This window comes from Jaculus jaculus, chromosome 13 (assembly GCF_020740685.1).
Source record: "Jaculus jaculus isolate mJacJac1 chromosome 13, mJacJac1.mat.Y.cur, whole genome shotgun sequence".
Lineage (NCBI taxonomy): Eukaryota > Metazoa > Chordata > Mammalia > Rodentia > Dipodidae > Jaculus > Jaculus jaculus.
Genome location: NC_059114.1, coordinates 66,330,117 through 66,353,439, shown reverse-complemented (window position 1 = coordinate 66,353,439; position 23,323 = coordinate 66,330,117). Strand labels below are relative to the sequence as shown.

The window sequence follows — 23,323 nt, the reverse complement described above, 5'->3', positions numbered from 1 at the left end:
TCTACTTCAGCTCCACAGCATATTCTTTGTTAAAAATATTTATTTTTATTTATTTGAGAGAGACAGAGAGAGAAAAGGCAGAGGTGGGGTGGGGGAAATGGGCATGGCAGGGCCTCCAGCCACTGCAAAGCAACTGCATCTGGCTTATGTGAGTCCCAGTCAATGAAATTTAGAACAGAATCCTTAGGCTTTACAGGAAAGTGCTTAGCTGCTTAGCCATCTCTCTAACCCCCACAGCATATTCTTAACATGGTCTTGTTCACTGAATGACTGACCAATTAAATAGGTACGTGTATTCTCATTTCTGGTCTTGGATAACTTGAAGAGTCCTTGGGAAAACTATTTTGGCTTACTTTGAAAAAAGACAAATAATTCCCTGCAACATAGCAAAAATACATCTCAGTCACCAAGTAACTACATTACTTTCTTGCCTCCTCAACCCCCAAACTGAGTTCTATCTGGAATTTTAACAGAAGTCATAGAAAGATAAAATTCTAAAAATATTAAAGAGATATTGATTCAATGTTGAAAACAGAACCTTTACGATGACTCCCAAGGAAATACCTCTGAGAAACACTCAAAGCATGAAGTCCAAAACAAGCTATAATAACAACCAGGAACTTAGTAGGTGAGAATGTGGTGTGGTAGCTGCATGAGTATTTGTAGGAAGCCATCTTATCTATCCTCAATTAGGAGACAGGGACACATTACATGTGAAATTCATTTTACTTCATGAGTAGAGAGAAATGTTAAATTTTGTAGGTGTTGCAAAAGACTAGGTTAATATTCATTTTAATTTCTTATTCCTCACTCCTTTCCAATACTCTCTCACACATTCAAGCACATGTACACATTTTCAGTCCTAAAATGACTACCAGGGTTAGCTGGAATAGAAAGTGGCATAACATTGAGCAGCCATTCTTTACATAGCCCATGTCAGGCGCACATCAAACTGCTCACACTGTATCGCATTAAGTAGTTTCTCCAGTCTGATCAGATACGAGTCCTTTCTGTGATGCTGAGGACCACTAAGACACATGGGAGAAATGTTGAAGCATACACAACAGCCAACCACATGTGTTGTGTGTAAGCATGGTTGTGAAATTTTCCTTCTGTAGTAAAAGACCAGACAGGAATGCCTGTGGCAGCCTGCTGGGTTTGTGAATCTGTGTGTCAAATCCATCATGTAACCCCTTAAGGATGAGCCAATAAATGCAGATATGAGACAGAATACAAAGAACTTGTCAGGTTATTTAGAAACAGACCCATCACATCTCTTTTGAAATCCTGCACAGTTTCTGTTAGCAATGAATTTAGGTTGGACTATGATGTCCACCAAATTTCCAGGTAATCTGTTCATCACAGGTGTATGCATTATTAATGTTTTACTTGGGCAAAAGGCAACCTGAATAAAAGTCTACGAAAAATCTACCACAAAAGTTGAAATATATGTGTTCACAAATAGTTTTGTTTTTGATAATATCATGTGCAATTTATTTTCTTGGCTGGTGTATTTTTGAACCTGAGCTAAACAGTATAGGCCACAGCTGTCTTGGTTAGGCTTCAAGCCCACCAGCAGTAGCAAAGTGCACGTGCTGCTTGTCCCTGGCCAGATCCTACCTTCGCAAAGGGCAGCCTGTGCTTTTACCTTCACCGATGAAGTCACACACCACAATTTCACTGCCACACACTGCTCTTTTCAGGGGTGTCACAGGCTCTAAAACAACTTGTCAGCTTTTCTTCCTTTAACAGCCAAAGCCACAGGGAAGGAAGTGATGAGGGGGTAGGTGGAAAGAATATTTTAAAACAAAATTTCAAGCTTTCGTTGTGATTTCTGCCAAAAAAAAAAATCAATTATGACAAGCAAGTCCTTAGCTATTCTTGCCTAATTATTTTTAGTACTTTAAAGTAAGTTAATTAGCAATAGGCTCCAATCCCAGACAGACAAAGCAAGAACCAGAAGATTTGTGCTCTAATCAATGAACCAAATTAATGTCTGTAGGCATGGATGCACTAGTTCTTCTAAAATCTTCCAAGGTTGGATATCCTGAGAAAACTTCATGCTTTTAGTTTTTATACTGTTGTTGCTATATTAATGCTATTATAGAGGAAAACACTTTCTGCACTGAATTAGTAAATTAAAAGCTGGGGTGCTGCTAGCACGTAGAAGGGGATTTATGTGGCAATTGCTATGTGGAGCACTTACAGCTCCTAATCCTTCCACGTTTGGCATCAAGGATTTGGCATGTATTGTCTTACTCAACTAAACATTGACAGTATAAAAAGCAGCTCAACACATCTGGATCAGTATCTCTCAGGGGTATGCGTCACACAAAACCCCAGGAAAACATAGCTCCTTTACCTGGCATAAAGTGTAGCAAAACTCTCAGCTTAAAAATGTGGTACTCCAGCCCCTGCTCCCAGGAGTGTGTACCTGTGGAGTGAGTAGGCAAAAGCTCCCATTTACTTTACTCCCAGCAGTTCCTTGTCCCAAGACCCCTGCTACTGGTTTGGGGCATCCTGGTCCCTGTTTGTGTGCTACAGAGGCAGGCTTTTTGTTCCATCTTTCTGATTGAAAGGACCCTGGTTCCCCAACTCCTGGATCCCTTGCTGTAGAGGTTGGGCCTGTGGAGTGGATAGGCCAGGGCTCCCCTCCCCATCTCCAAGTTCCTGGTCCCAGTACCCTTGCTGCTGGCTTGGGGTGGCCAGGACCCTGCAAGTGTGCTGTTGAAGCAGGACTTTGGGTCTGGCTTGCTGACTGACCAGCCCCTTGGACTCCCAACTCCCTGTTTCCTTGAGCCAGAGGTTGCACGGGCCACTGTGGGAGCTGGCCTCTTGCTCCTGACTCCCCAGATTTCCAATTTCTGCTTCCCCAACCCTTAGTTCCCCTGTGCTGAAGATTGTACTCAAGTGGAGTGAATAGGCCTGAGCTCCAAGTTCCCGGGGTACCCCTGATGCACTTTCAACCTCCACAATCTGCACATCTGTTATAACTCCATCCTACTCCAATTTGGTTCACTTTTTAAACAAAATACTCACTGAAGATCCTATAATGAAAAGTACTTGCTTCCTCCTTAATAAAATAAGATTTTTACCCAAAGACGGGTAGAATACAAATGGCTAACATACAGTTAAGAAAATGTTCAACATCCCTAAACATCAGGGAAATGAAAATTACTATGGCTATGAGATTCCACCTTACTTCAGTAAGGATGGTAATCATGACAAAATCAAATGATGGCAAATGTTGGTGAGGATGTGGGGAATGAAGAATTCTCATTTACTATTGGTGGGAGTGCAAACTTGTACAACCGCTATGGAAATCAATATAAAGATTCCTGAAAAAGATGAATATAGAACTACCAACAGACCCATATTCCCTTACTTGGCACTTACTCAAATGCTCCAAACTTCACTATGTATTTGCTCAACCACAGTTATAATTGCTGAATTCATGGTACCTAAGAACTGGAATCATCCCAGGTGCCCATCATCAGATGAATGGATAATGAAGCCATGACACATACACAATGTAATTCTACTCAGGAGTAAGGAAAAAAAATGATACAATGAAATCTGTAGGAAAATGGATGGACTTAGAACTGATCATACTCAGCAAACACACACAATCACAGGAAGACAAAGGCTGCATGTTCTCACTCATCTGAGGTTCCTAACCTGGATCAGTTAGAGTTGCTGGCATACTGGATAGGCAACTTGAGGCCAAGAAAATAGGGGTGGAAAGGTTTGTGGGGAGGGGGAAAAGGGTGGAGGAAATAAAAAACTAAACCCAAAATGAACTGGTATCATAGAAAGCTTTTTCCTTGAAGATGAACAATAAGATATAATGCTTAACAGGACTATAGGGGGTGAAGGAGACAGATGCTAAAGCTACTCAACACCTGCCAAATCAGAAATTCAGAGGCTCATGAGAGTTTGTCACTGAAGTAGACTTAAATCACACCCGCCATAGCTTAGGGAAATTTGCAGAAGAGGAGGCGGAAAGATTGTAAGAGCTACTGGTTGGGACATCACGCCCAGGGAAATTGTCTCCCCAACATAACTGACTGATGTGACTCCCACAACGCATAATCAACAATCCCATGGTGAATAGCAGTGACCACATTTAGAAAGGCCTCCTGTGTAATGGGGGCAGGAAGGAGAGAAAAGATGGTACCACACATGATGTGCCCATACAAAGCATGTTCTTAATAAAAGATCAAATATCAAAAATAAAATAAAATAAGAAATTACAGTATAACATTACATACAGCCACAGTATGTATTTTAAATGTAATTATAGTTTTTATGGCACTTAACAAAAAGGATGTCGTGGTGTAGTCATGCATCACTTCCCTTGTCTGGCTTCTTTCACTCAGAATGTTCCCTGTTCACTCCCCGTCACTGCTGACACTATGGGGCTGTAGGAATGACCCAGTGTATTATCAGGTGACCCAGCGCATTTATCCAACTGATGCGCAGTTTTCAGTTTCAGTGAATATAAATAAAACTGTTATGTACATTAGAAAATATGATACTCTGCAGACAAGCCATTATCACAGCAGATATCCCCTCATTCCCACAAAAATTTGATGTGCTGACATTCCATCTCCTGTTTATTGTGTCCTGAATGGGTGGTGATACATTGGAAAGGAAGCTGGAATGTGCACAAATCTTAAAAAATCAGCAATGTGTTTTTGTTGTTTGTTTTAATGAAGAGCTGTATTTACACATGTCTGGCCCCTCCTCAAGTGCAGATCTCTATCACCGGGTGTTCCTTATACTTACAGGTGCCAATAGGCAAACAAGTCTGAGATCCCTGTGGATGGAGTCTTCATGTATCCATGGAAGTCTTGCTTGCTAGCCCAGTTTGAGCATTTTTGTCCAGAAATGTCACCAAAACTAAGTACAACTTTGTAGAGCGCACCATGGTGGGGAAAGAATGACAGAAGAAACACACTGTTGCCCAGTCATATTCAACCCACAGCACAGGGTCACCTGATGATACACTGGGCCATTCCGACAGCCCCACAGTATCAGCAGTGATGGGGAGTGAACACGGAACATTCTGAGTGAAAGAAGCCAGACAACAAGAGAAGTGATGCATGACTATACCACGACATCCTTTTTGTTAAGTGCCATAAAAACTATAATTACATTTAAAATACATACTGTGGCTGTACGTAATGTTATACAGCGAATGTTGGTGCTCAGCTAGCTTTCTCCTTCTTGTAGTCCAGGGTTCCAGCCCATGGAATTCTGCCACCCTACCAAGACCAAGATAGGGTGGGTCTTACCACCTCAATTCAATCTAATCTAGAAAATCTCTAACAGATATGTTTCCATGATGAGATTTGTTTCCATGGTGACTCTAAATCCTGTCAGACCAACAACTAGAGATGAACCACTAGAGTATCATTAACTGTTATTTTCCTTACCAATAGAATAGTCTGGGCTTTTGAATCAATGCAGCTTCACTTGTCTCAAGAAGAAAAAGTACAATGAAGATCAAAGTACAAGAACCTGTTGGACATGAACTTAGAATAACAACCTTAGACAAGGTCAATTTGAAGTCATGATAAAGGAAAATTATTTTTTTTTAAAAAAAAGCTATCCAATTTTGTTTGATCACAAAATCAAGATCTTTGTTATCCATAAGTACAACTATCTAGCTCCTTTGACCAAAATGAGTAACTGTGGTTTCTTTACCAATTACAATGTAATCTATACCCTAGAGGTGAAACTTCTTTGTGATGGCATCCAATCTAGAGCACATATCCAATCCAGGCAGAGGACCCGTTTCCGTAAGCCTTCACCTGGGTTGTCCGCTTAAGCCCTGATACTGTAAGTCCTCACTAGCATCCTCGTACTGGATTTATTGATTGCTCCTGGGGTTTCTCCTTCCTTTCTGGCACCCATCACTTAGCATGCCCAACTATTTACCGGCATTTGAGCATCTTTGTCTAAAAGATAATAACAGAATGCCCTTTCACTGCTCAGTTTAAATTCAAAAATAAAAATCTTTCTAGAGTGGATTTGTTACACCTTGGATGAATTTTCGGCTGAATGGGCTTGTGACCTACTTCAGGATCCTGCCTGCAGGAAGCAGAAGGAAGCGATGGCCTCCTCCTCATGGCTCAGAATGTGACCTGAGATGCCAAGAAATCTGGCCTGTTTGAGGTCTTGAACCAGACATACCATCCTTGCTCATCTGTTGATAATTCATATTATGTTTTATTTCAAATTTTTAACCCCTTAGGTGCTGATTCAACTGTTGTGTTATCACTTGCTTGATGACCCTTTTTTATGTTCATCCTCTCTACATCCCATCAAACCACTTCCTCCCAGTGTTTTGTGTGTTAGCTGTATTTGTTCTGATACATGGTAGGCTAGTTCCTTTTAGACATTGATCTCAATTGTTCCAGAAATTCCACATAAGAAAATCAAGATCCAGAGAAAATCCTAACATGGGTGAATTTCTATCACCTAACATCCCTTTAAAGAAAAAATATGCGCATACTTTCATTTTATAAATGTCCTCTCATACCCTCAGATGCACATTTAATAGTACATTCTGGGTGAATCTGACTTCTGAACAGCTTAAATGACCTTCCAATTTTTTTTTTTTTTTTTTTGAAGTAGGGGCTCATTCATTCTAGCCCAGGCTGACCTGGAATTCACTATGTAGTCTCAGGGTGGCCTCGAACTCACAGCAATCCTCCTACCTCTGCCTCCCAAGTGATGGAATTAAAGGTGTGCGCCATCACGCCCGACTTTACCTTCCTATTTTTGACTCCCCTGACACAGATAATGAAGGGTGTGTGTACATGTCTACACAGTGTCATCTAAACAGAAGAGAGTGATTTTAAGTGGACTCATCTTTGAAACTCCTTAGGACAAAATTGTTAAAACAGAGTTACAGTCAACCCTTCCTCCTTCCATACCCCAGCAAATCCCAAACTGAACTTTCTTATATGTTCTAAGAGTCAGAAGTTCTTACATAATTATTAATAATAACGTCCTCTTTTTCCTTCCTCTCTCCACAGTTTGAAATCATCTTGGGGAGGCAACTTGAATGCCAAGTGCTGTAATAATTGTTAATTCGTTTAGTGGCACATACTGAGTCTTGAAGTCACTTGGGCTCCTGCCATGGGTGCTTTTGAAGTGGAGAAGAGCAAAGATTCATCAAAACAATCCTTTCAGTTGTGCTTATCTCCATTGTAACTCCAGGATAAAGCTAAGTGGCTTGAGAGAGAAGATGCTAAAACAGAGGTTGTCTTTTACATGACACTTACAGGCAGTACTACCAGTGTGATAGCACAAGCAAATATGAATTTTTTGTTGCCAGGCCCAAGAGTAAAGGAGCTATCACTTCAATTTAAGGGAGAACTCCTTGAACTGAGGAGGAAGACCCTAGTGGATCTTGAGTTTGACATACCCAGGCAATGAAACCAGGTGGAGATGTCTACAGTAAGGAGAAGCATTACTCAGAGTGAGCACACCCTGGAGGCTCACTGAGTTAAACATGAAGAACTCTGGGTCACAGACGACTGAATCAGAACTTCTGGAGGTGACACTCAAGAATCTGCATTTTAACAAACCTTGAGCTGGGAAAACGTAGCTGTCTGGAGCTTCCTTTTGTTTTACAAATCAAATTCCTCTTCTACTGGTTCCAGAGACCTAGCACTGAAGTTGATCTCAGCACTGGTTCTGGTGCAGACTGGGCAAACAAGTTAGCTTTCCGGTAACCTTCCATTTCTATAAGTGTTTTAGGATTATATACCTATTGTGTGGAAAATAAATTTCAAACACACGAGATAAGTCTTATGATGGGAATATTTTTGTGTGTGTGCAGAGGCTGCCTTCACACATTATCATGGATACTTTTGCTCTATGGGTAACTGCACAGATAGTTTTCACCTTCTGCTAAGTAAGAAATCCATTATTAGCTGTTCTGCTGGTTTGCTGACCTATGTGGGGACATGGTCTGGGGTGGGAGGACAGAGACAAAGAGCTACTCTTCATGGTCAGTGCTGTCTCAAGTCATTTTGGAACAGAGTTGGAACCTTCCTGAGATTTAGCCTCTCAGAGAGGCTTTTCTTGGCTCCCAAACGCTGCTAAGATGTCTGATATTACAGCTGAATAACTTCCAGGCAACAAACTATAAATAGAGCAACGGACGAGCAATGAGCTGGATTGTGTTCTCACTAGACGGATGGAAAAGAGTCCATTGGTTTCATGATGCAGAAAGACCCCAAGGAAGACAGGCCCAACACAAAATTTATGCCTAGTCCTCACAGGGCCTGGTAGAGGCATGCTCATACTTGCTGTAAAGTGTGTTTGATACCAAAGACATCAAGGGTTCAGGATTCCACATCATGTTGCATGCAGTGCGTACTGAAAGCCAGCTCGCCCTGCCATGTTGACATCTGGACCATGATGCCCTCTGGCCTTCCTGTCCACCCTCGGGGGGAGGGGGGGGGCTCAGACCTCAATGAATTGTGGGAAGAAAAAAAAACTGCCCTGGAGCTAGCAGAGCTTGGCTGCCTGTTGGTTCTGTAACCTTGGGCAATCTCTGGGAATTCATTTTGGCCTCATCTTTTTTTACTGAATAAAACAGGGATAGATGGACAATGGGATCAAAGTTACCCAAGTTTCTCTACTGCTCTGTTTTTCTATGTTAGTGCTTGCCAGAGGCCCCATGTCAGAATTTTACCTGGATTTGCTTCTTTATTAAGGGAAAGTCACAAACCTTAGGCCTCCCAATGACTTTGCCCACTTCATCTGTAATATAACTTACCATTCTGAGCCCTTGACTTTGCTATTTGGGCTGAATTTATTATGTACACCCATTGCTAAGTAATGTCAAATTTACAATTTTCAGGAGTAATAATGGGAAAAATTGCCAGAAAAAGACCCACACACAAATTCAAATGTATTAACTATGGGATTATTTAACATGAGATCTTTAAAGTTATTTGACACCTCAGTCTCGATTTATCTCTTACAGATTTCATAATACCTACTTTTTTTGCTACCTTCCCTTCTATCACCTTATTTTTTTGTTGACTTTTTAAAAAATTTGGATCTCTTGCCTGATGCCCAGGATTATTGCATCAAACTTTATTTGTTTATTTTTAAAGTATTTTTTACTTATTTATTTGTAAGCAGAGGGGAAGAGGGGGAGAAAGACAAAGAAAGAATGAGAATGGGCACGCCAGGTCCTAATGCCACTGCAAACATACCCCAGTCCTGTGTTCCAGGTTTTACACCTGGCTTTACATGGATACTGGGGAATCAAACCCAGGCCATCAGGCTTTCTAAGAAAGAGCCTTTACCTACTAAGCCATCTCCCTAGCCCTTACTTTTCTTACTTATTATAGTTTTGTTGTTGTTTCTAAGATACAGTCTTACTACTTAGCTCAAGCTGACCTTGTATTCATGATCTCCTGCTTCTTGCCCTTCTAATGTTGTGTTTACTGGCATGCACCACAATGGTCAGCTACTATAGAGAGGATGAGATGGGTATGATTCATGTAAAGTACGCAGCACAGTGCCCGACATATTATGGAGACTCAGCAACTATAGACTCCTTTCTTGAATGAGATAATTTGGGGGCATACAGGCAACCACATCCTGGCACTTCCATTTCACATTCAAGGAGATGACTGTGGTTGAGGGTTAATGGGTGAGCAGAGGTACACATTTTCAACTGTAGAAGGTTACATATTCTCTGACTGAGCAACGTCCTCCATCTAGAATAATGGTGTAAATGATGGCCTCAGCATTACAGACGCCAAAGCTTCGAGCAGAGCTGAAGGCTCACTGTGCTGACATTGTCTACCTCTCCTTCTCTCCTCCAAGTCACTTGCTGACATCCTTGTTTGCTTACCTCTTTGAGCTTATGGTCTATCTCCAGTTTCTCCTGTCTTTAGTCGACCTGCATAGCTGGATGGTTTTCATCAGCTGAAGTACAGTTTTGATGGGACCCCTTCAATGTCTGCTTGCATCATTATTTAAGCCTACAGTCCCATAATCTTCCCTTTTACTTTTTGTAGAGCCATCTTCCATGTTCCTTTTCATTCATTTAATTGAGTTTATTTTTTCATAAATATTATTGCAGTATAAAATGTAATTAACACATTCATCCTAGGTGTGAAGTTATTGGGCAAAATGGCCTTTAGTTTTTCTCTTCTTACCTAAACTTCAGACGTATTTCTTCCTGATGATTGGCCTTTGACTTCCTGATTCTTATGGCATTTGTATCAGAAAATTTGCAACTGTAAATTATTGCTCTCCATCTTTAAGATGTAATTTCTTTCTTTTCAAAACAGATTTTATTTTTATTTATTTACTTATGAGATAGAGAGAGAATGGGCACACCAGGGTCTCTAGCCACTGCAAATAAACTCTAGATGCATGTGCCACCATGTGCATCTGGCTTACGTGGGACCTGGAGAACTCAACCTGGGTCCTTACATTTCACAGGCATGTGCCTTAACTGCTAAGCCATCTCTCCAGCCCGTAATTTTTCTTAATCTCTCATCTTTTCTACAACCAAGGACTGAGAATTTCTGTTCACAAGGACTAGAGTGTTATCTTATTTTTAAAAATATTTTATTTATTTATATGAGAGAGATAGAGATAGAAAAAGAGAGAGAGAAAGAAAAGAAGGAAGGAAGGAAGGAAGGAAGGAAGGAAGGAAGGGAGGGAGGGAGGGAGGGAGGGAGGGAGGGAGGGAGGGAGGGAGGGAAAGAGGCAGGTAGACATAGAGAGTATGGGTGTGCCAGGGCCATTAGCCACTGCAAACGAACTCTAGACGCTTTCACTACCTTGTGCATCTGGCTTTATGTGGGTAATGGGAAATCAAACCTGGGTTCTTTGGATTTTCAGGCAAGTACAATATCATCTTATTGAAATGCAGTACCCAAGTACCCCTCCTCCCCATTCCTGTGCAAGTGTAGGGGCCTAAATTCCCTACGCACCAATGTGCAAACACAGATGGTTCAGTCATGCTGAGAATCCTGCTCCCTAACATTCCAGGTTCCTTTGACATCACTCTAGTATGATCAACCCTTCTCTTGCCTCAAGATTTCCTACATCTATGCTTTACTACTTCTATTCCTGGACACCACCCCCCCACACCCTACCACAATGCTATCCTTTCCTTAAAGCCAACCAAAATATTTTCAGGGATCTCTCCTCTAAATCCAAAGGTTTTGATTTCTCTTCTTGTCCTTCTTCTCAAATTTGTATTCAGATTATACATGTTCTTTTATTTCTTTCCTTTTCAAGCCTATTTGATACACAACTGTAAGAATAATACCTCATTACCAGTTTTAATATACTCCAGTATACTTAATTTAGCACTATGCTTAGGAGCTGCTCAGTAGATAAGTACTAAGCTGAACCTAGTCCACTTGGATGTATTGCCTAATTTAGGCTTGATATTGCTACTTAATGAAATGAACACAGAGGTACAGTCACCTCTTGATGCCTCACAGTAGTAGAATGGTTTTCAGCCCTGTACCTCAAGCTGCACATTAGAACAGAGCAGGAATGTGAAGAGAAATAAGCAAGTAGCAACCTGAATTTAAATCCTAAACCTACCTTGTCTTGACTGTTATCCTGGTAAGTTGCCAAACTCTTCTATTTTAAAAAAATATATATGTATGTTATTTGTATGTGTGCTGACGGTAGTGGTGGTGGTGGTGGTGGTGTGTGTGGGTGTGTGTTTGTGCACATACAGGCATGTGCACATGCCAGGGTCTCTGGCCACTGAAAATGCATGCCAATCTGGCTTTATATAGGTGACTAACAGAACTGAAACTTGGTGGGCAAGCTTTTAAAGCAAATATCTTTAACTGCTGAGCCACCTCTCCAGCCATATAACACTTGTAAGTCCCTTCATTTTTAAGATAAGATGGCAACAGTAAGTAGATTTGGGAGATTTAATGAATTTTAAATCAAGTAAAACATATGAAGCATAAATATAATACCTGACAGAGAACATTTAAAAACTAATAATAACATCATAATATTATTGTTATCATAGTGAAGGATGACCTGTATAAACATTATCTATCTTAATTCAGCATGAATGTACTCAAAAGGGTATATTGCTTCCAAAAATTTCTGACAGGTGATGTATAGCTTGTTATAAAACTCAAAGAAGCTATAAATTAATAAACTTCACAAATCAGGGAAAGACTTGACTCAAATTGCACACCTTCTTTTTAAGAATGTGTGATTCAGTGGGGTGAGGTGTAAAAGCTAGTGCTTGAAAATCCATTAAAAATAGGCCTTTAAGAAATAAAATCTGTCTTTGCACTGCTAAGATGTGGAAAGCACATGTGCAGTATCCAGAGCCAGCGGCAGGTGGAAGGCTATGGATCCTAAATCCCGACCATCTGAATGCCACCCACACCTTCAGACATTAGTCTCTAGGTGTACATGCTCAGAGGTTTTGTTAACCCAAATACTGCAGATGATTTTCAAAGTTGTAAAGAAACCCACGATTCAGTTCAAATTCCAAACTTTGCAGATGTGAATACTGAAGTGTCAGGAATATCTGAGAGTGCTGGCGATCCTTTTGTGGCACAGAATTCATTCCATCTCTAAGTGTCAACATGTAACTTTTTGAATGAACCTTCTTGGCATAAAAGTTAAAAAGATTAGAAGCAAAAGCAGACCACTTTTAGCCTTCTCTTATTGCTAAGAAGAGAACCAGCAAATGTGCTCTTCCCTGCTTCTTTCGGGGGTAAGTAAAATGCCCGGCAAGGCAGGACCCAAGGCCAATAACAACCTTTTCCTACAAGTCTCCATTTAGAAACTGGAAGGTGTCCAAAATAAAATTTAAAAAAGGAGCAAAACAAAAACCTAAGCTTCACATTAATACCACACTCAGAAAACAGCCATGCGAATGTAATACAAGGGTCTTCTTTTTTTTTTATGTTTGAGACTGAACTCCATCAAAGAATGTTTATGGCATAAGTATGATAGTCAGGTTCAGATATATATGCAAATAATTGGGAAACAATTTATATAAATCCTCAAGAGAAAAAAGCTGATTCCAGCCATTTATTTCTTCTCTCTTTCTCTCCCTATCTTGCTATCTTTCTCCCCAGCTTGAAGGCAAGTTGGAATTCAGTAAGAAAAGCCTTTAAAACAGCTTTAACATGTGTGCTGAGGAAGGGAATGCAGACAGGGGCAGAGAGATGCAAGGGAGCAGGAGGAGGAAGAGGTGCCAGATAAGGAGGAGGAAGAGAGAGGCTAAAGAAAAGGTCAGATGTGCACACTCAAGGGCAGTCATCGCCCCTCAAGAAACAGTTACCCCTAACAAAGAAGTAGGTTTCCACATGGCTTTTTCATACCTCCCATTTAGTTTTGGTTAACCTTTCCTGCATCCCCTCCTCTCCTCCATCTTACTTTCAAACCCTTAAATCTTTCTACCTCCAGTATTCCATGTCATAGCCATTGTATCCAGGACCTCACAATGATTGTTGTTACTGGCACAGTCTTGGGCCCATCATCATACATCATGGGTAGTAGAGGAGGGCATGAGACCACCGTCCTTTGCTGAGGAGTTTTTGGCAGCTAATTGTTGCTAGGAAAGGGGGAAAAGTTTTCTTCAGTGATGCAGCTACTGCTAGGTTGCGTGTGTTCTGATAAATAACCCTTGATCCATGCTCCTACCAGCACCCCTAATTAAACTCAGTGGGACACACACACACACACACACACACACACACACACACACACGGACAGACAGACACACATATAGCCATCAAAGTAAAAGAAGGAGTCATTAGGAAGAAGCAAGAGTTCAGTGAGTAGGACAGGGTCTAAAGAAAGTAATATGCAGCGATTATGATAAAAGTACATTGCATACATGCATCAGAGTGTTAAGAAAATAAAAGTAACAATAATTTTTGGTATTGTGGGGCATAATGCGTTACGTTGACATATGAATAGAAGAACCTAGTTACCAAAAAAAAAAAAAAAACAGAAGAAAGAAAGAATAAACAAAGCAAGCAAGGCACCCTCATAGGGTACACATGTCTACTTTTTAAAATTCTCTTCCTGCCTCCCTCCCTCCCTACTTCTCTTTCTCTTTTCGATGATCCAACTCTACTATTCTAGAGCAATAAGCCAGAGGAGTTTTGAGATAGAACAGATGGCTAAGGACTGTTCTTCAGAAATAATTCCATGGGCTGTTAATGAGTGTTATCTCAAAAAAAGGGGGTGTAGAAAACACTATTAGCTAAATGTAAATAGGATTCTTCACTCAAATACTTATTAGTGATTTCTTTTCTATGCTAATGTGCATTATGATGGGGAGTGTGTTAAATATAACTTTCAGTACTTTTCTAACTCAATTTTCCCCTTACAAACCTTACTTTAATAATAGTGTATTAAAGCATAAATAGTAGAAAAGCAGTTAAAATGTGATGTACAAGTTTTCAAAGTATACCAAATGCCCTAAAACGCAGAGAGTGAAAGCTATTTATTCTATAGGGAGTGCTTCTTTGGTCTTCCTCAAATCCTTGCCCTGTATACAGGGAACATTAGAAATGGTTCTTGGCCAAAAGGCAAAACAGTCTTATAGCATGAGAAAATGCTTTCCTAATGGTTGTGTGCCAGCAAACTGAAAGTGAGCATAAGAAGACTTGTGTTATGCCCAAAACATAAAAGTTAAAATGGAACGTCTTTCTTACAAGGGTTACAAAGAATGAGGAGACTTGGAGTCACTTCATCTTGGGGTTTTACCTGCCTCTTCTTTACTTCTAATGGGCCCTCTGGAATTTTTCACAGGTTGGAGATTCTGTATGGTAAAGTTTAAATATCACCTTCTTATGAGTATGTAACTCCCTTGTTTGCTAATTCTATGGAAAGTCAGCTAAGTTATTATTTTTTCCTTTGTTTAATGGGGCAGAGTCTCACTCAAGCTGAGGATAGCTTCAAATTCACAGTACATTTCTTACCTCAGCTTCTCAAGCAATGGATTAAAGATGTGTGACCCCACGCCTGACTTCAGTGTTGATTTAGCAAACTGTTAATGCTGGTACAAAGAACTTATATTAAATAAAAAGCCTCCTTGTTTTGAAATGTTTTGATGGAACTAGCTAAGTTTAGCCATGGCTATACAGAAGGTACAGTAATCTAGAAAAAAATGCAAGATGTCTGAACCACTTTGAGTCTAGGAGAAGTAAAGGGATAAAAGCAGGAAAAGGAGAAAGAATTCACCCTGAGGACATGAGGCTGAGATAAAAAGTGATATATGCATCATCAGGAAGGTATTCCAGGGCTGAACAGTTATACTTGTAGAAAAATGTAAAAATTCAGCCTAAATTATGCATGTTACAGTGGTGATAAAACTTTTTCTTATTCCTCTAAATCTTGAGTAAAATATAAAATTCATCACAAAAGCTCAGTATGAGGTTTCACATTTTGCAATGGAACATAGGGTCAGGAGTTGTACGATAAATGATTCATCAAATGATGTATTCTAGCAGCAGTAAGGGCTCAAGCTATAAGAAAACAAAGGTAGATGTTAACAGAAACCATTGGGAGGGTCTTGCACTTTCACTGATGTACAGTGAAGGATGGAAATCTCACGGCCCAGGAAGATCTCAGTTAATATCTCAAAAAGAGGGTATACTTTTAGGAAGACTGTCTACTCTGATGATTTATGGCTCTCATAATCCTCCAAACCCCATTTTTGGAGGGTATTTGGCCAATACCCTAAACACGTCAGATGAATTCATGAAGGGAGACCCTAATTCAATAACATTGATTCCACATTTAAAAGTCCTGAGGGGAAAGTCCATATGAAGAAGGGAGCAGGTAAGAAGTGGTACATCCACAAACCCAATAACAAGAATTGTCAGCCATCACCAGAAACTAGGAGAGGTGTTATCACTTTCGTGTGCTCCTCTGTGGTACTGTGTGACAGTAGCCCTAGAAAATGAATGCATGTAGGTAGGAATTTTAGCCCTTCACCTCCAGCAATGTGAATTTGAAGTTGTATTATTGGAGCATTCTCCTTGATTTATTTTATTGTTTTAGAGTTTGATCTCTATGTGGTAAAACTGTAAAGAAAACCACAATAATGATAAACATCTGCAGTACAGCAAAATAAATGAATGAATGAAAGAATGAATAAATAAATAAATGTTCAATTAAGTGTAGCAAACATCTTTGAGAGGAAGGTAAAGTTGGCATGAACAAAATATAGGGGTGTCAATATTTCTAGAAGGGTTCTGAATCAGTACATCTAGTTTTCATTCTTGAAAGTCTTTAAACAAATCTTATATGCAACTCTAGTATATAGAACATACAACAAATATTTTGGGCCTGAACCTCTAGAGAACACTGACTAATACACCAACGATCACACTAAATCAATATATAACCTTCTACCTCTATTCTATGGCTTCCAACCCTACTCCCTTCTAATAAACCAAATTCAGTGTATAGAGTCAAAGACTTCAGTCCCAGACTATGGGTTAAGGAATCTGATCTATTATTATGCTTGATACCATCATACCAATGGTGTGAATGAATGGGGGGAGTATACAGGAAGAATATTATAATTTATTTTTTTTAAATCTTATGGCTTCGCTTCCTTTGGGGTCTTTCTCCCCTCTTCTGCCACTTGAGTGGTTGTAAAGGGTGAGGGAGCATTAGGCAGCTGGGCTTTTAAGAGTATTTGTGCTGGGGCATTACTGGGATATTCTCCAGTTAGTAACTGTCAGACCAAGGTTTGTATCAAGATGGTGTCCTTGATATCAAAAAGACACTTACCAGGCTGGAGAGATGGCTTAGCGGTTAAGCGCTTGCCTGTGAAGCCTAAGGACCCCGGTTCGAGGCTCGGTTCCCCAGGTCCCACGTTAGCCAGATGCACAAGGGGGCGCACGCGTCTGGAGTTCATTTGCAGAGGCTGGAAGCCCTGGCGCGCCCATTCTCTCTCTCCCTCTATCTGTCTTTCTCTCTGTGTCTGTCGCTCTCAAATAAATAAATAAATAAAAATTTAAAATAAAAAGACACTTACCTCTCTGTGATTGTTTCTCTGAGACCGCTTGCCACACCTTTGACCACAGTGCTTGCTTTGGGTGTCAGCACCACCTGAGATATAAAAAATGAGCCCTTCTTTCTTCTTTCAGTAATGGATGCCTGAAGGAACTGGATCAACTTCTCAGGGTCTGTGGTGTTAGCCCAGGGTGCCGGCATCATCTGCCCAGGCCAGAGGAAGGGCACTTCCAGTGCCACCGGACTGTGGTAGAAGACCAGCACTTGATAGTCTTTCTCCCACAGGTACTTTAAACTCACTTCCTGGGCAAAAATCGCTGGGCACATTTTGTTTCCGTAGATGTCTTTCAGCATTTGAACCAATTTTTCATGGTGGTATTTCTGCATCCCATAAAAATGATTGAAGTCCAAGAATACTACCTCCTTCTGGTGATCTGTGAGGAATGCATTGATCTCTTCAAGACCCTCATTGACTTTGGCACTGAATAAGCCATGAGCAAAGTAGAGTTCATTGTCAGGGTCTCTGGGCTTGGTGGAAATGCGCAGGTCAAAGTAACGGATCCCAGCTCCTAGCTGACCAGTGAAGTTCATGGTTTGGGTGGCTAACCATTTTCTCATCAGCTTCTTGGCTACAGTTCCAAACACAGAGACAAAATTCTGGACAGTTTCTGGCTGCTCAGGACCTACTGGAGAGGTCTCATCAATGTAGAAGCTGAAGGAATCATGGGACCCTGGGAGAGTAAGAGACATGATGTGGTTAATTTCCCATCTTTCACCCTTCACACTTCCCTTTGCAGTGCACATACATTTCCCTCTAATAAGTCAAAGTAAATTCATTTTAATAACCTAGCGTAGAACCAGAACATTTCAGTTGATCAAACTGAACACAAAATACCACGATAATTTCCTTTAGATCAATATTCTAAAGTTCAAATAATCTTCGACATGTCTGTAAAGTGATAACTGATCACGCTCAAATGGCTGACATTAGTGATTATATTCATAAAGAGGGGCATGTAGGGACTCATCAGTCTCAAGTACTTTATAGTTTCATTATGTGCAATGGTTAATCTTGTTTGTCAACGTGATGAGATTTAGAATCACTTAGGAGAGAAACCTCTAGGTGTGTTGGTAAGTGTGATTTCAGAGAGGTTTAACTGATACATGAAGGATTAACTGACACATGACTATGGGTGGCATCATGGGCTGAGATCTCACAGAGAATAAGGGGAGAACGTGAACTGAGCACTGAAGTTCTGGCTCTGCTTCCTCCCTGTGGACACATGTGACCAGCGCCCTCACCCTCCAGCTGCCATGGCACGAGCTGCTTTCATAACCACTTCCCAGCATGGTGCACTGTGCCCTCAGACTGTGACATAAGTCAACTCTCTCTTCACAAATTTGCTTCAGTCAGGGCAATAAGAAGAGTAAAACAGTATACTGGGCTGAAAAACTTCCAAAATAATTATCATATGCCATTTCCATGTGGTTTAGGTTAATTTAAAGCCTAGAGTGACTCTCTCAATAAGCAAAAATGATCCTTGTCCAGGCCAATAGATGGTCAGTGTATGAGTTTTCACATCAAGCACTATTGAAAGCACAGAAATCAAGGGAATAAAGGTAGGAAAAATAAGAAAATAGCACAATGCTGATATATTGTTGATATTTCTTTTTAATTTTCAAACCTTTACTCAAGAAATTGTGAATTTTTATGAGACCAAATACTTAATAGATAGTGAACATTAAATTTCTTACAAATTAACACAACTGAAAGTGTTTTAAAATTAACCAATAGACTCTTTTCTTCATAGATAATTTCAGTAGGAATCATTCTCACTCTGGAATTGACTTCCAGATCTAAAGGAATTGCTTCCCCAGCATAAAGGAGAAAAGTTTGTTTAATTACTTATTTTTTGGCAGTTACAACTGTTCAAGCTATAAATGTAGTGAACATGTGTGTGATCTGCCTCTAAGTGTAGATTATCATTTAAAATATAATGGGGCCCAATAAAGATGATAATTTCAAGACTGGGGTTTATTTTCCAGTTCTCCTTTAATTCTTGAGCAGGATATGCTAAGCCATTAAATTAATATATCCTGGATGCTTTGTACATTAGACAAGGCAGATGTACTTCTAATTTTCACACCTTTTCTTTCTTCTTATATAACCTTCTTCTAGTACCATCATTCACCATCTGCTATTTGGTTTCCAGAATTCATTCTGTTGCTTTGCTTCTAGCATAGGTTCTATGAGGTATTAGTCTTCTAGTTCTTTCAATTTCCTAACCCCAAACTCACAGACACTTATGATGCCAATATAAGCACATATATGTCAAACAGTCTTCTAAAGCTTGCAAGTCAGTTCTCAAAGTAATTTTCTGGTAAGCTACTTTGAAGAGAGTTTTTCAGAGATGAAGTATTTACTCATGCCTATATTACATATTCATACCTATCTGTACCTCTACCTCTACCTACATGTATATCAACATATCTCATTGAAATGGAATCATCATTCCATTGAAAGGAATCATAGAGCATGGACTCAGATACTATGAAAGGTTGTTAGATAAAATATTTTGCAAAATACTTTAATACCCTGAAAATCATGAACAGATAACTTCTCAGAAATTTTAGATATTTTTAAATGATGAACTGTAACTCAAATATGCTGAAATGCCAGTTTGAATTTAATCTGATGCTGTGTGACTTATTTATCTTTAGTTGATTTAAGAGAAAGAAGATTATTAGCCCTTCTAAATAAACAAAGCTTGTAGTTTTGATCTGACAATGGCATTCTAAAAGGTTTTTAAATGGATGAATATTGATTTACTTATGACTTATCAGCTGGCTGCTAATCTAAATAAAGAAACTCAGCAGTGTGCTCTACATTGATATGCCTAGAGAAACATCTGAGGCATGAGAGTGAAGAATGAGCATAAGAAAGATTATAATTAGATGAGGTAAGATCAAAGCAGTGAACACATAAATCCTAAAGGAAGACTCAAAAATAAGTTTCCAGGCCCAAATCACCAGCCCATACCAAAGAGAGGAGACCAGGGCACTGGAATACAGGGCCAGCAGCCCATGCCTGGGCAAGGAAGCTCCAGAGGGGTAACATGTGGGTGAGGCAAACCTAGAGTGAACAGGGAACACTACTAAAGCACTCTTGGCATGTATGAGTAAGCAGTGGTTTAGGGTGCCTAGAAACTGGAGCTGGTAGCCACTGGGGACATGACTGCTAGCCAAGTCTGGCCTTTCTTTAGCCAACAACAGCTGGCTTATTGGAAAGAGTTCCTCCCACCCAAACCCATCCCTTAAAACCAAAAAGGAAAAAAAAGTCTGAATGAGGGCAGAAACAGAGGCTAACTACATCTCTGATTAAGATACCCAGGACACACTTAGAGCTGATCTCACTCCAAAGTTCCAGGCAGGGCCCAGCATTAGACACAGAGCAAGCCAAGCCTCCCAACCCAGACCTGTCTGAAGGTGCCACACAGAAGATCCTAATCTAATGGATAGTCCCTCAACACACACACACCTTGACAAATCCAGCCCAGGTAACCCAACACGAGCCCTACAAGAGCTACTATTCTTGCAATTACAGTAAGAGAAGAGATTGGTCTCCAAATGGGCAAACCCTAATCCAAGACAAATAATTCAAGACATCAAACTAAGAAATCCCCACCACTGCCTAGTCCTACAATAGAAGTGTCCAATTAAGACATAGAGGGACTGCATAACACAGAATTGCAAAACAAAATCATGATAAGCATATTAAACAATCTTAATGATGCCATCAACACGTGGCTGGATGAAATGGAAGAAAGTGGTCAAAAATACTCAAACACGATCTCCAAGAATGACTGATCAAGATGAAAGATAATAGACAAAAGATCTTCAAGTACAAATCAAAGAATGGCTCATTGAAGTGAAAGAAAACCAACTTATAAAACCTGAAAAAAATGGGTGAATGAAATGGAAGAAAACCAAGGATAGCAAATCAACACAAAGGGAGCCATCAAATAACTTTCACTAGATAGCACAATGAAATTCAAGACATTGAGAAAGAGCTCAGTAGATGGCTAAATGAAATGGAGGAGAATCAAGAATCACATGAGCTTTTATGTCAATAGAATAACCACAATCAGGACATGACCAAATGCAGGAATGAAATGTAAAAGACAGTAAGTAGCTCAAATTGAGAAATAAAACTAGAAAGCAAACAAGTGACGGAGATACTGAAAAAGCATAATGGAAAACAACAACAGCAACATAAAAAGAAACCTTTATTAAAAGGCTCCAAAGAAAGCCTCACCAACAGAATATATCATGTAGAGCAAAGGCTATCAAAACATGAGGAAAGGACAGAAGAATTATATCAGTAGTCCAGAAACAACACCTAATATTAAGATCATGATTATATAGGAAGAAGGAGAAATGAAGACCATGGACATAGAAAATATTTTCAAAAAATTTTTGAAGAAAAATTTCTCAACCTTACAAAAGGGAGAAACAGACAGGTAAAGGAGATGCACAGAACACCAAACAGACAGGATCAGGGAAGAGATTCCCATCACAATTATAATAAAAGCACTAAACACAGGAAACAAAGAAGGAATACTAAAGGTTGAAGTCAGGTATGGTGATTCCACCTGAAGCATTTCTTCTGCTAAGGATATTGTTGCCTACCGAAGGCTTTTTGTGCTCCCATATAGATTAATTTTCTAAGTCTGTAAAGAATGTTGCTGGGATTATTAATAGAATTGCATTGAATCTACATACTGCTTTTGGTAGGATGACAATTTTCATGGCATTAATTTTTCCAATCATGAGCATGGTGCTTTCATTCAGGTGTCACCCATAAACTTAAGTGTTTTGAATGCTAAGTCCCAACCTGGAGGCAATTTGTGAATTGGAACATCCTGGAGGTGATGTATTGTTGGTGGGGTGAGGTTGGGGGAGTGGGGGGTGGGCTTATAGGCATTATAGCCAGCTTCCCCTTGCTAGTGTTTGGTACATTCTCCTGCTGCTGTTGTCCACTTGATGTTGTCCAGGGGGTGATGTACACACTTTGCTCATGCTATCATTGTCCCTGCCATCATGGAGCTAAGCCAAAATAAGCCATTCCCTCCCACAAGCTGCTCTTGTTCAGGTGTTTTTCTGCCAGCAACACAAACCTTACTACAGCAAGGATCAAGGGAGTGCTTGTCATTTTCTCCTGCCATCCTCAGTATCTTTCTTCAGTGTTTTAATTCACTATGGGGTCTCAGGCTGACTTCAAAACCACAACGATCCTCCTACCTCTGCCTCCATGTCAGAATGTAAACCAGATTTATGTACACAAGCATGAAGCCAGCCTTACAGAGACTACTGCATGGAATACTCCACACTCAAGAGCTGAACCAACTTGCACATGAAGATAGAAAGAATAAAAAAAAATTAAAACTAGAATGCCATGAAAATTGTCATCCTACCAAAAGCAGTATATAGATTCAATGCAATTCTATCAATAATCCCAGCAACATTCTTTACAGACTTAGAAAATTAATCTATATGGGAGCACAAAAAGCCTCCGGTAGACAACAATATCCTTAGCAGAAGAAATGCTTCAGGTGGAATCACCATACCTGACTTCAAGATATACTACAAAGGCATAGTACTTAAAACAACATGGTACTGGCACAAAACAGACATTTAAGATCTATGGAATTGAAAAGAGGACACATCTCTCAATTCAAGCAACTGCAGCTACCTGATCTTCAACAAAGGCAACAAAAATGCACACTGGAGAAACTATGGAATTTTCAACAAATGGTGCTGGAAAATTTGAATAATCACATGTAGAAAATTGAATCTAGATCTGCTTCTCTCACCTGCTCAAAAGTCAACTCTAAATGGATTAAGGACCTCAATATAAAACCTGAACCCCTAACATGACTAGAAGAAAAAAAGAGGAAGAAACTCTCCATAATAGGCATAGGGAAAGACTTTCTGAATCAGAAAGTAGCACAGGAAGGTAGACAAACACTCAACCATGGGGACCTCATAAAACTAAAAAGCTATTGTACAGATAGGCAAACTATTGACAGAGTTAACGGACAACCCACAGAATGGGAGAAAACCTTTGTCAGCTATACCTCCCTCTGACAAAGAAATGAAAATCTTTGTAGAAAACCTACAAAGAAATGTTTCAAAAAGAGCAATAAAATGCCCAAACTATCTAATCAAAAAGTGGGGTACAGAATTGAACAGACAATTCTCAAAGGAAGAAATACAAATGGCCATTACACAC

General features: G+C 39.9%; 1 protein-coding gene across 1 annotated transcript in view; it reads right to left on the bottom strand.

The window, feature by feature from the left end:
• Positions 1–23,323, bottom strand: part of Plcxd3 (phosphatidylinositol specific phospholipase C X domain containing 3) — a 201,606-nt gene that overhangs the window by 63,191 nt on the left and 115,092 nt on the right. Inside the window, exon 2 of the mRNA XM_004652497.2 lies at positions 17,054–17,762. Coding sequence (XP_004652554.1) covers positions 17,054–17,762 — 709 coding nt within the window. The remainder of the gene's footprint in view (positions 1–17,053; positions 17,763–23,323) is intronic.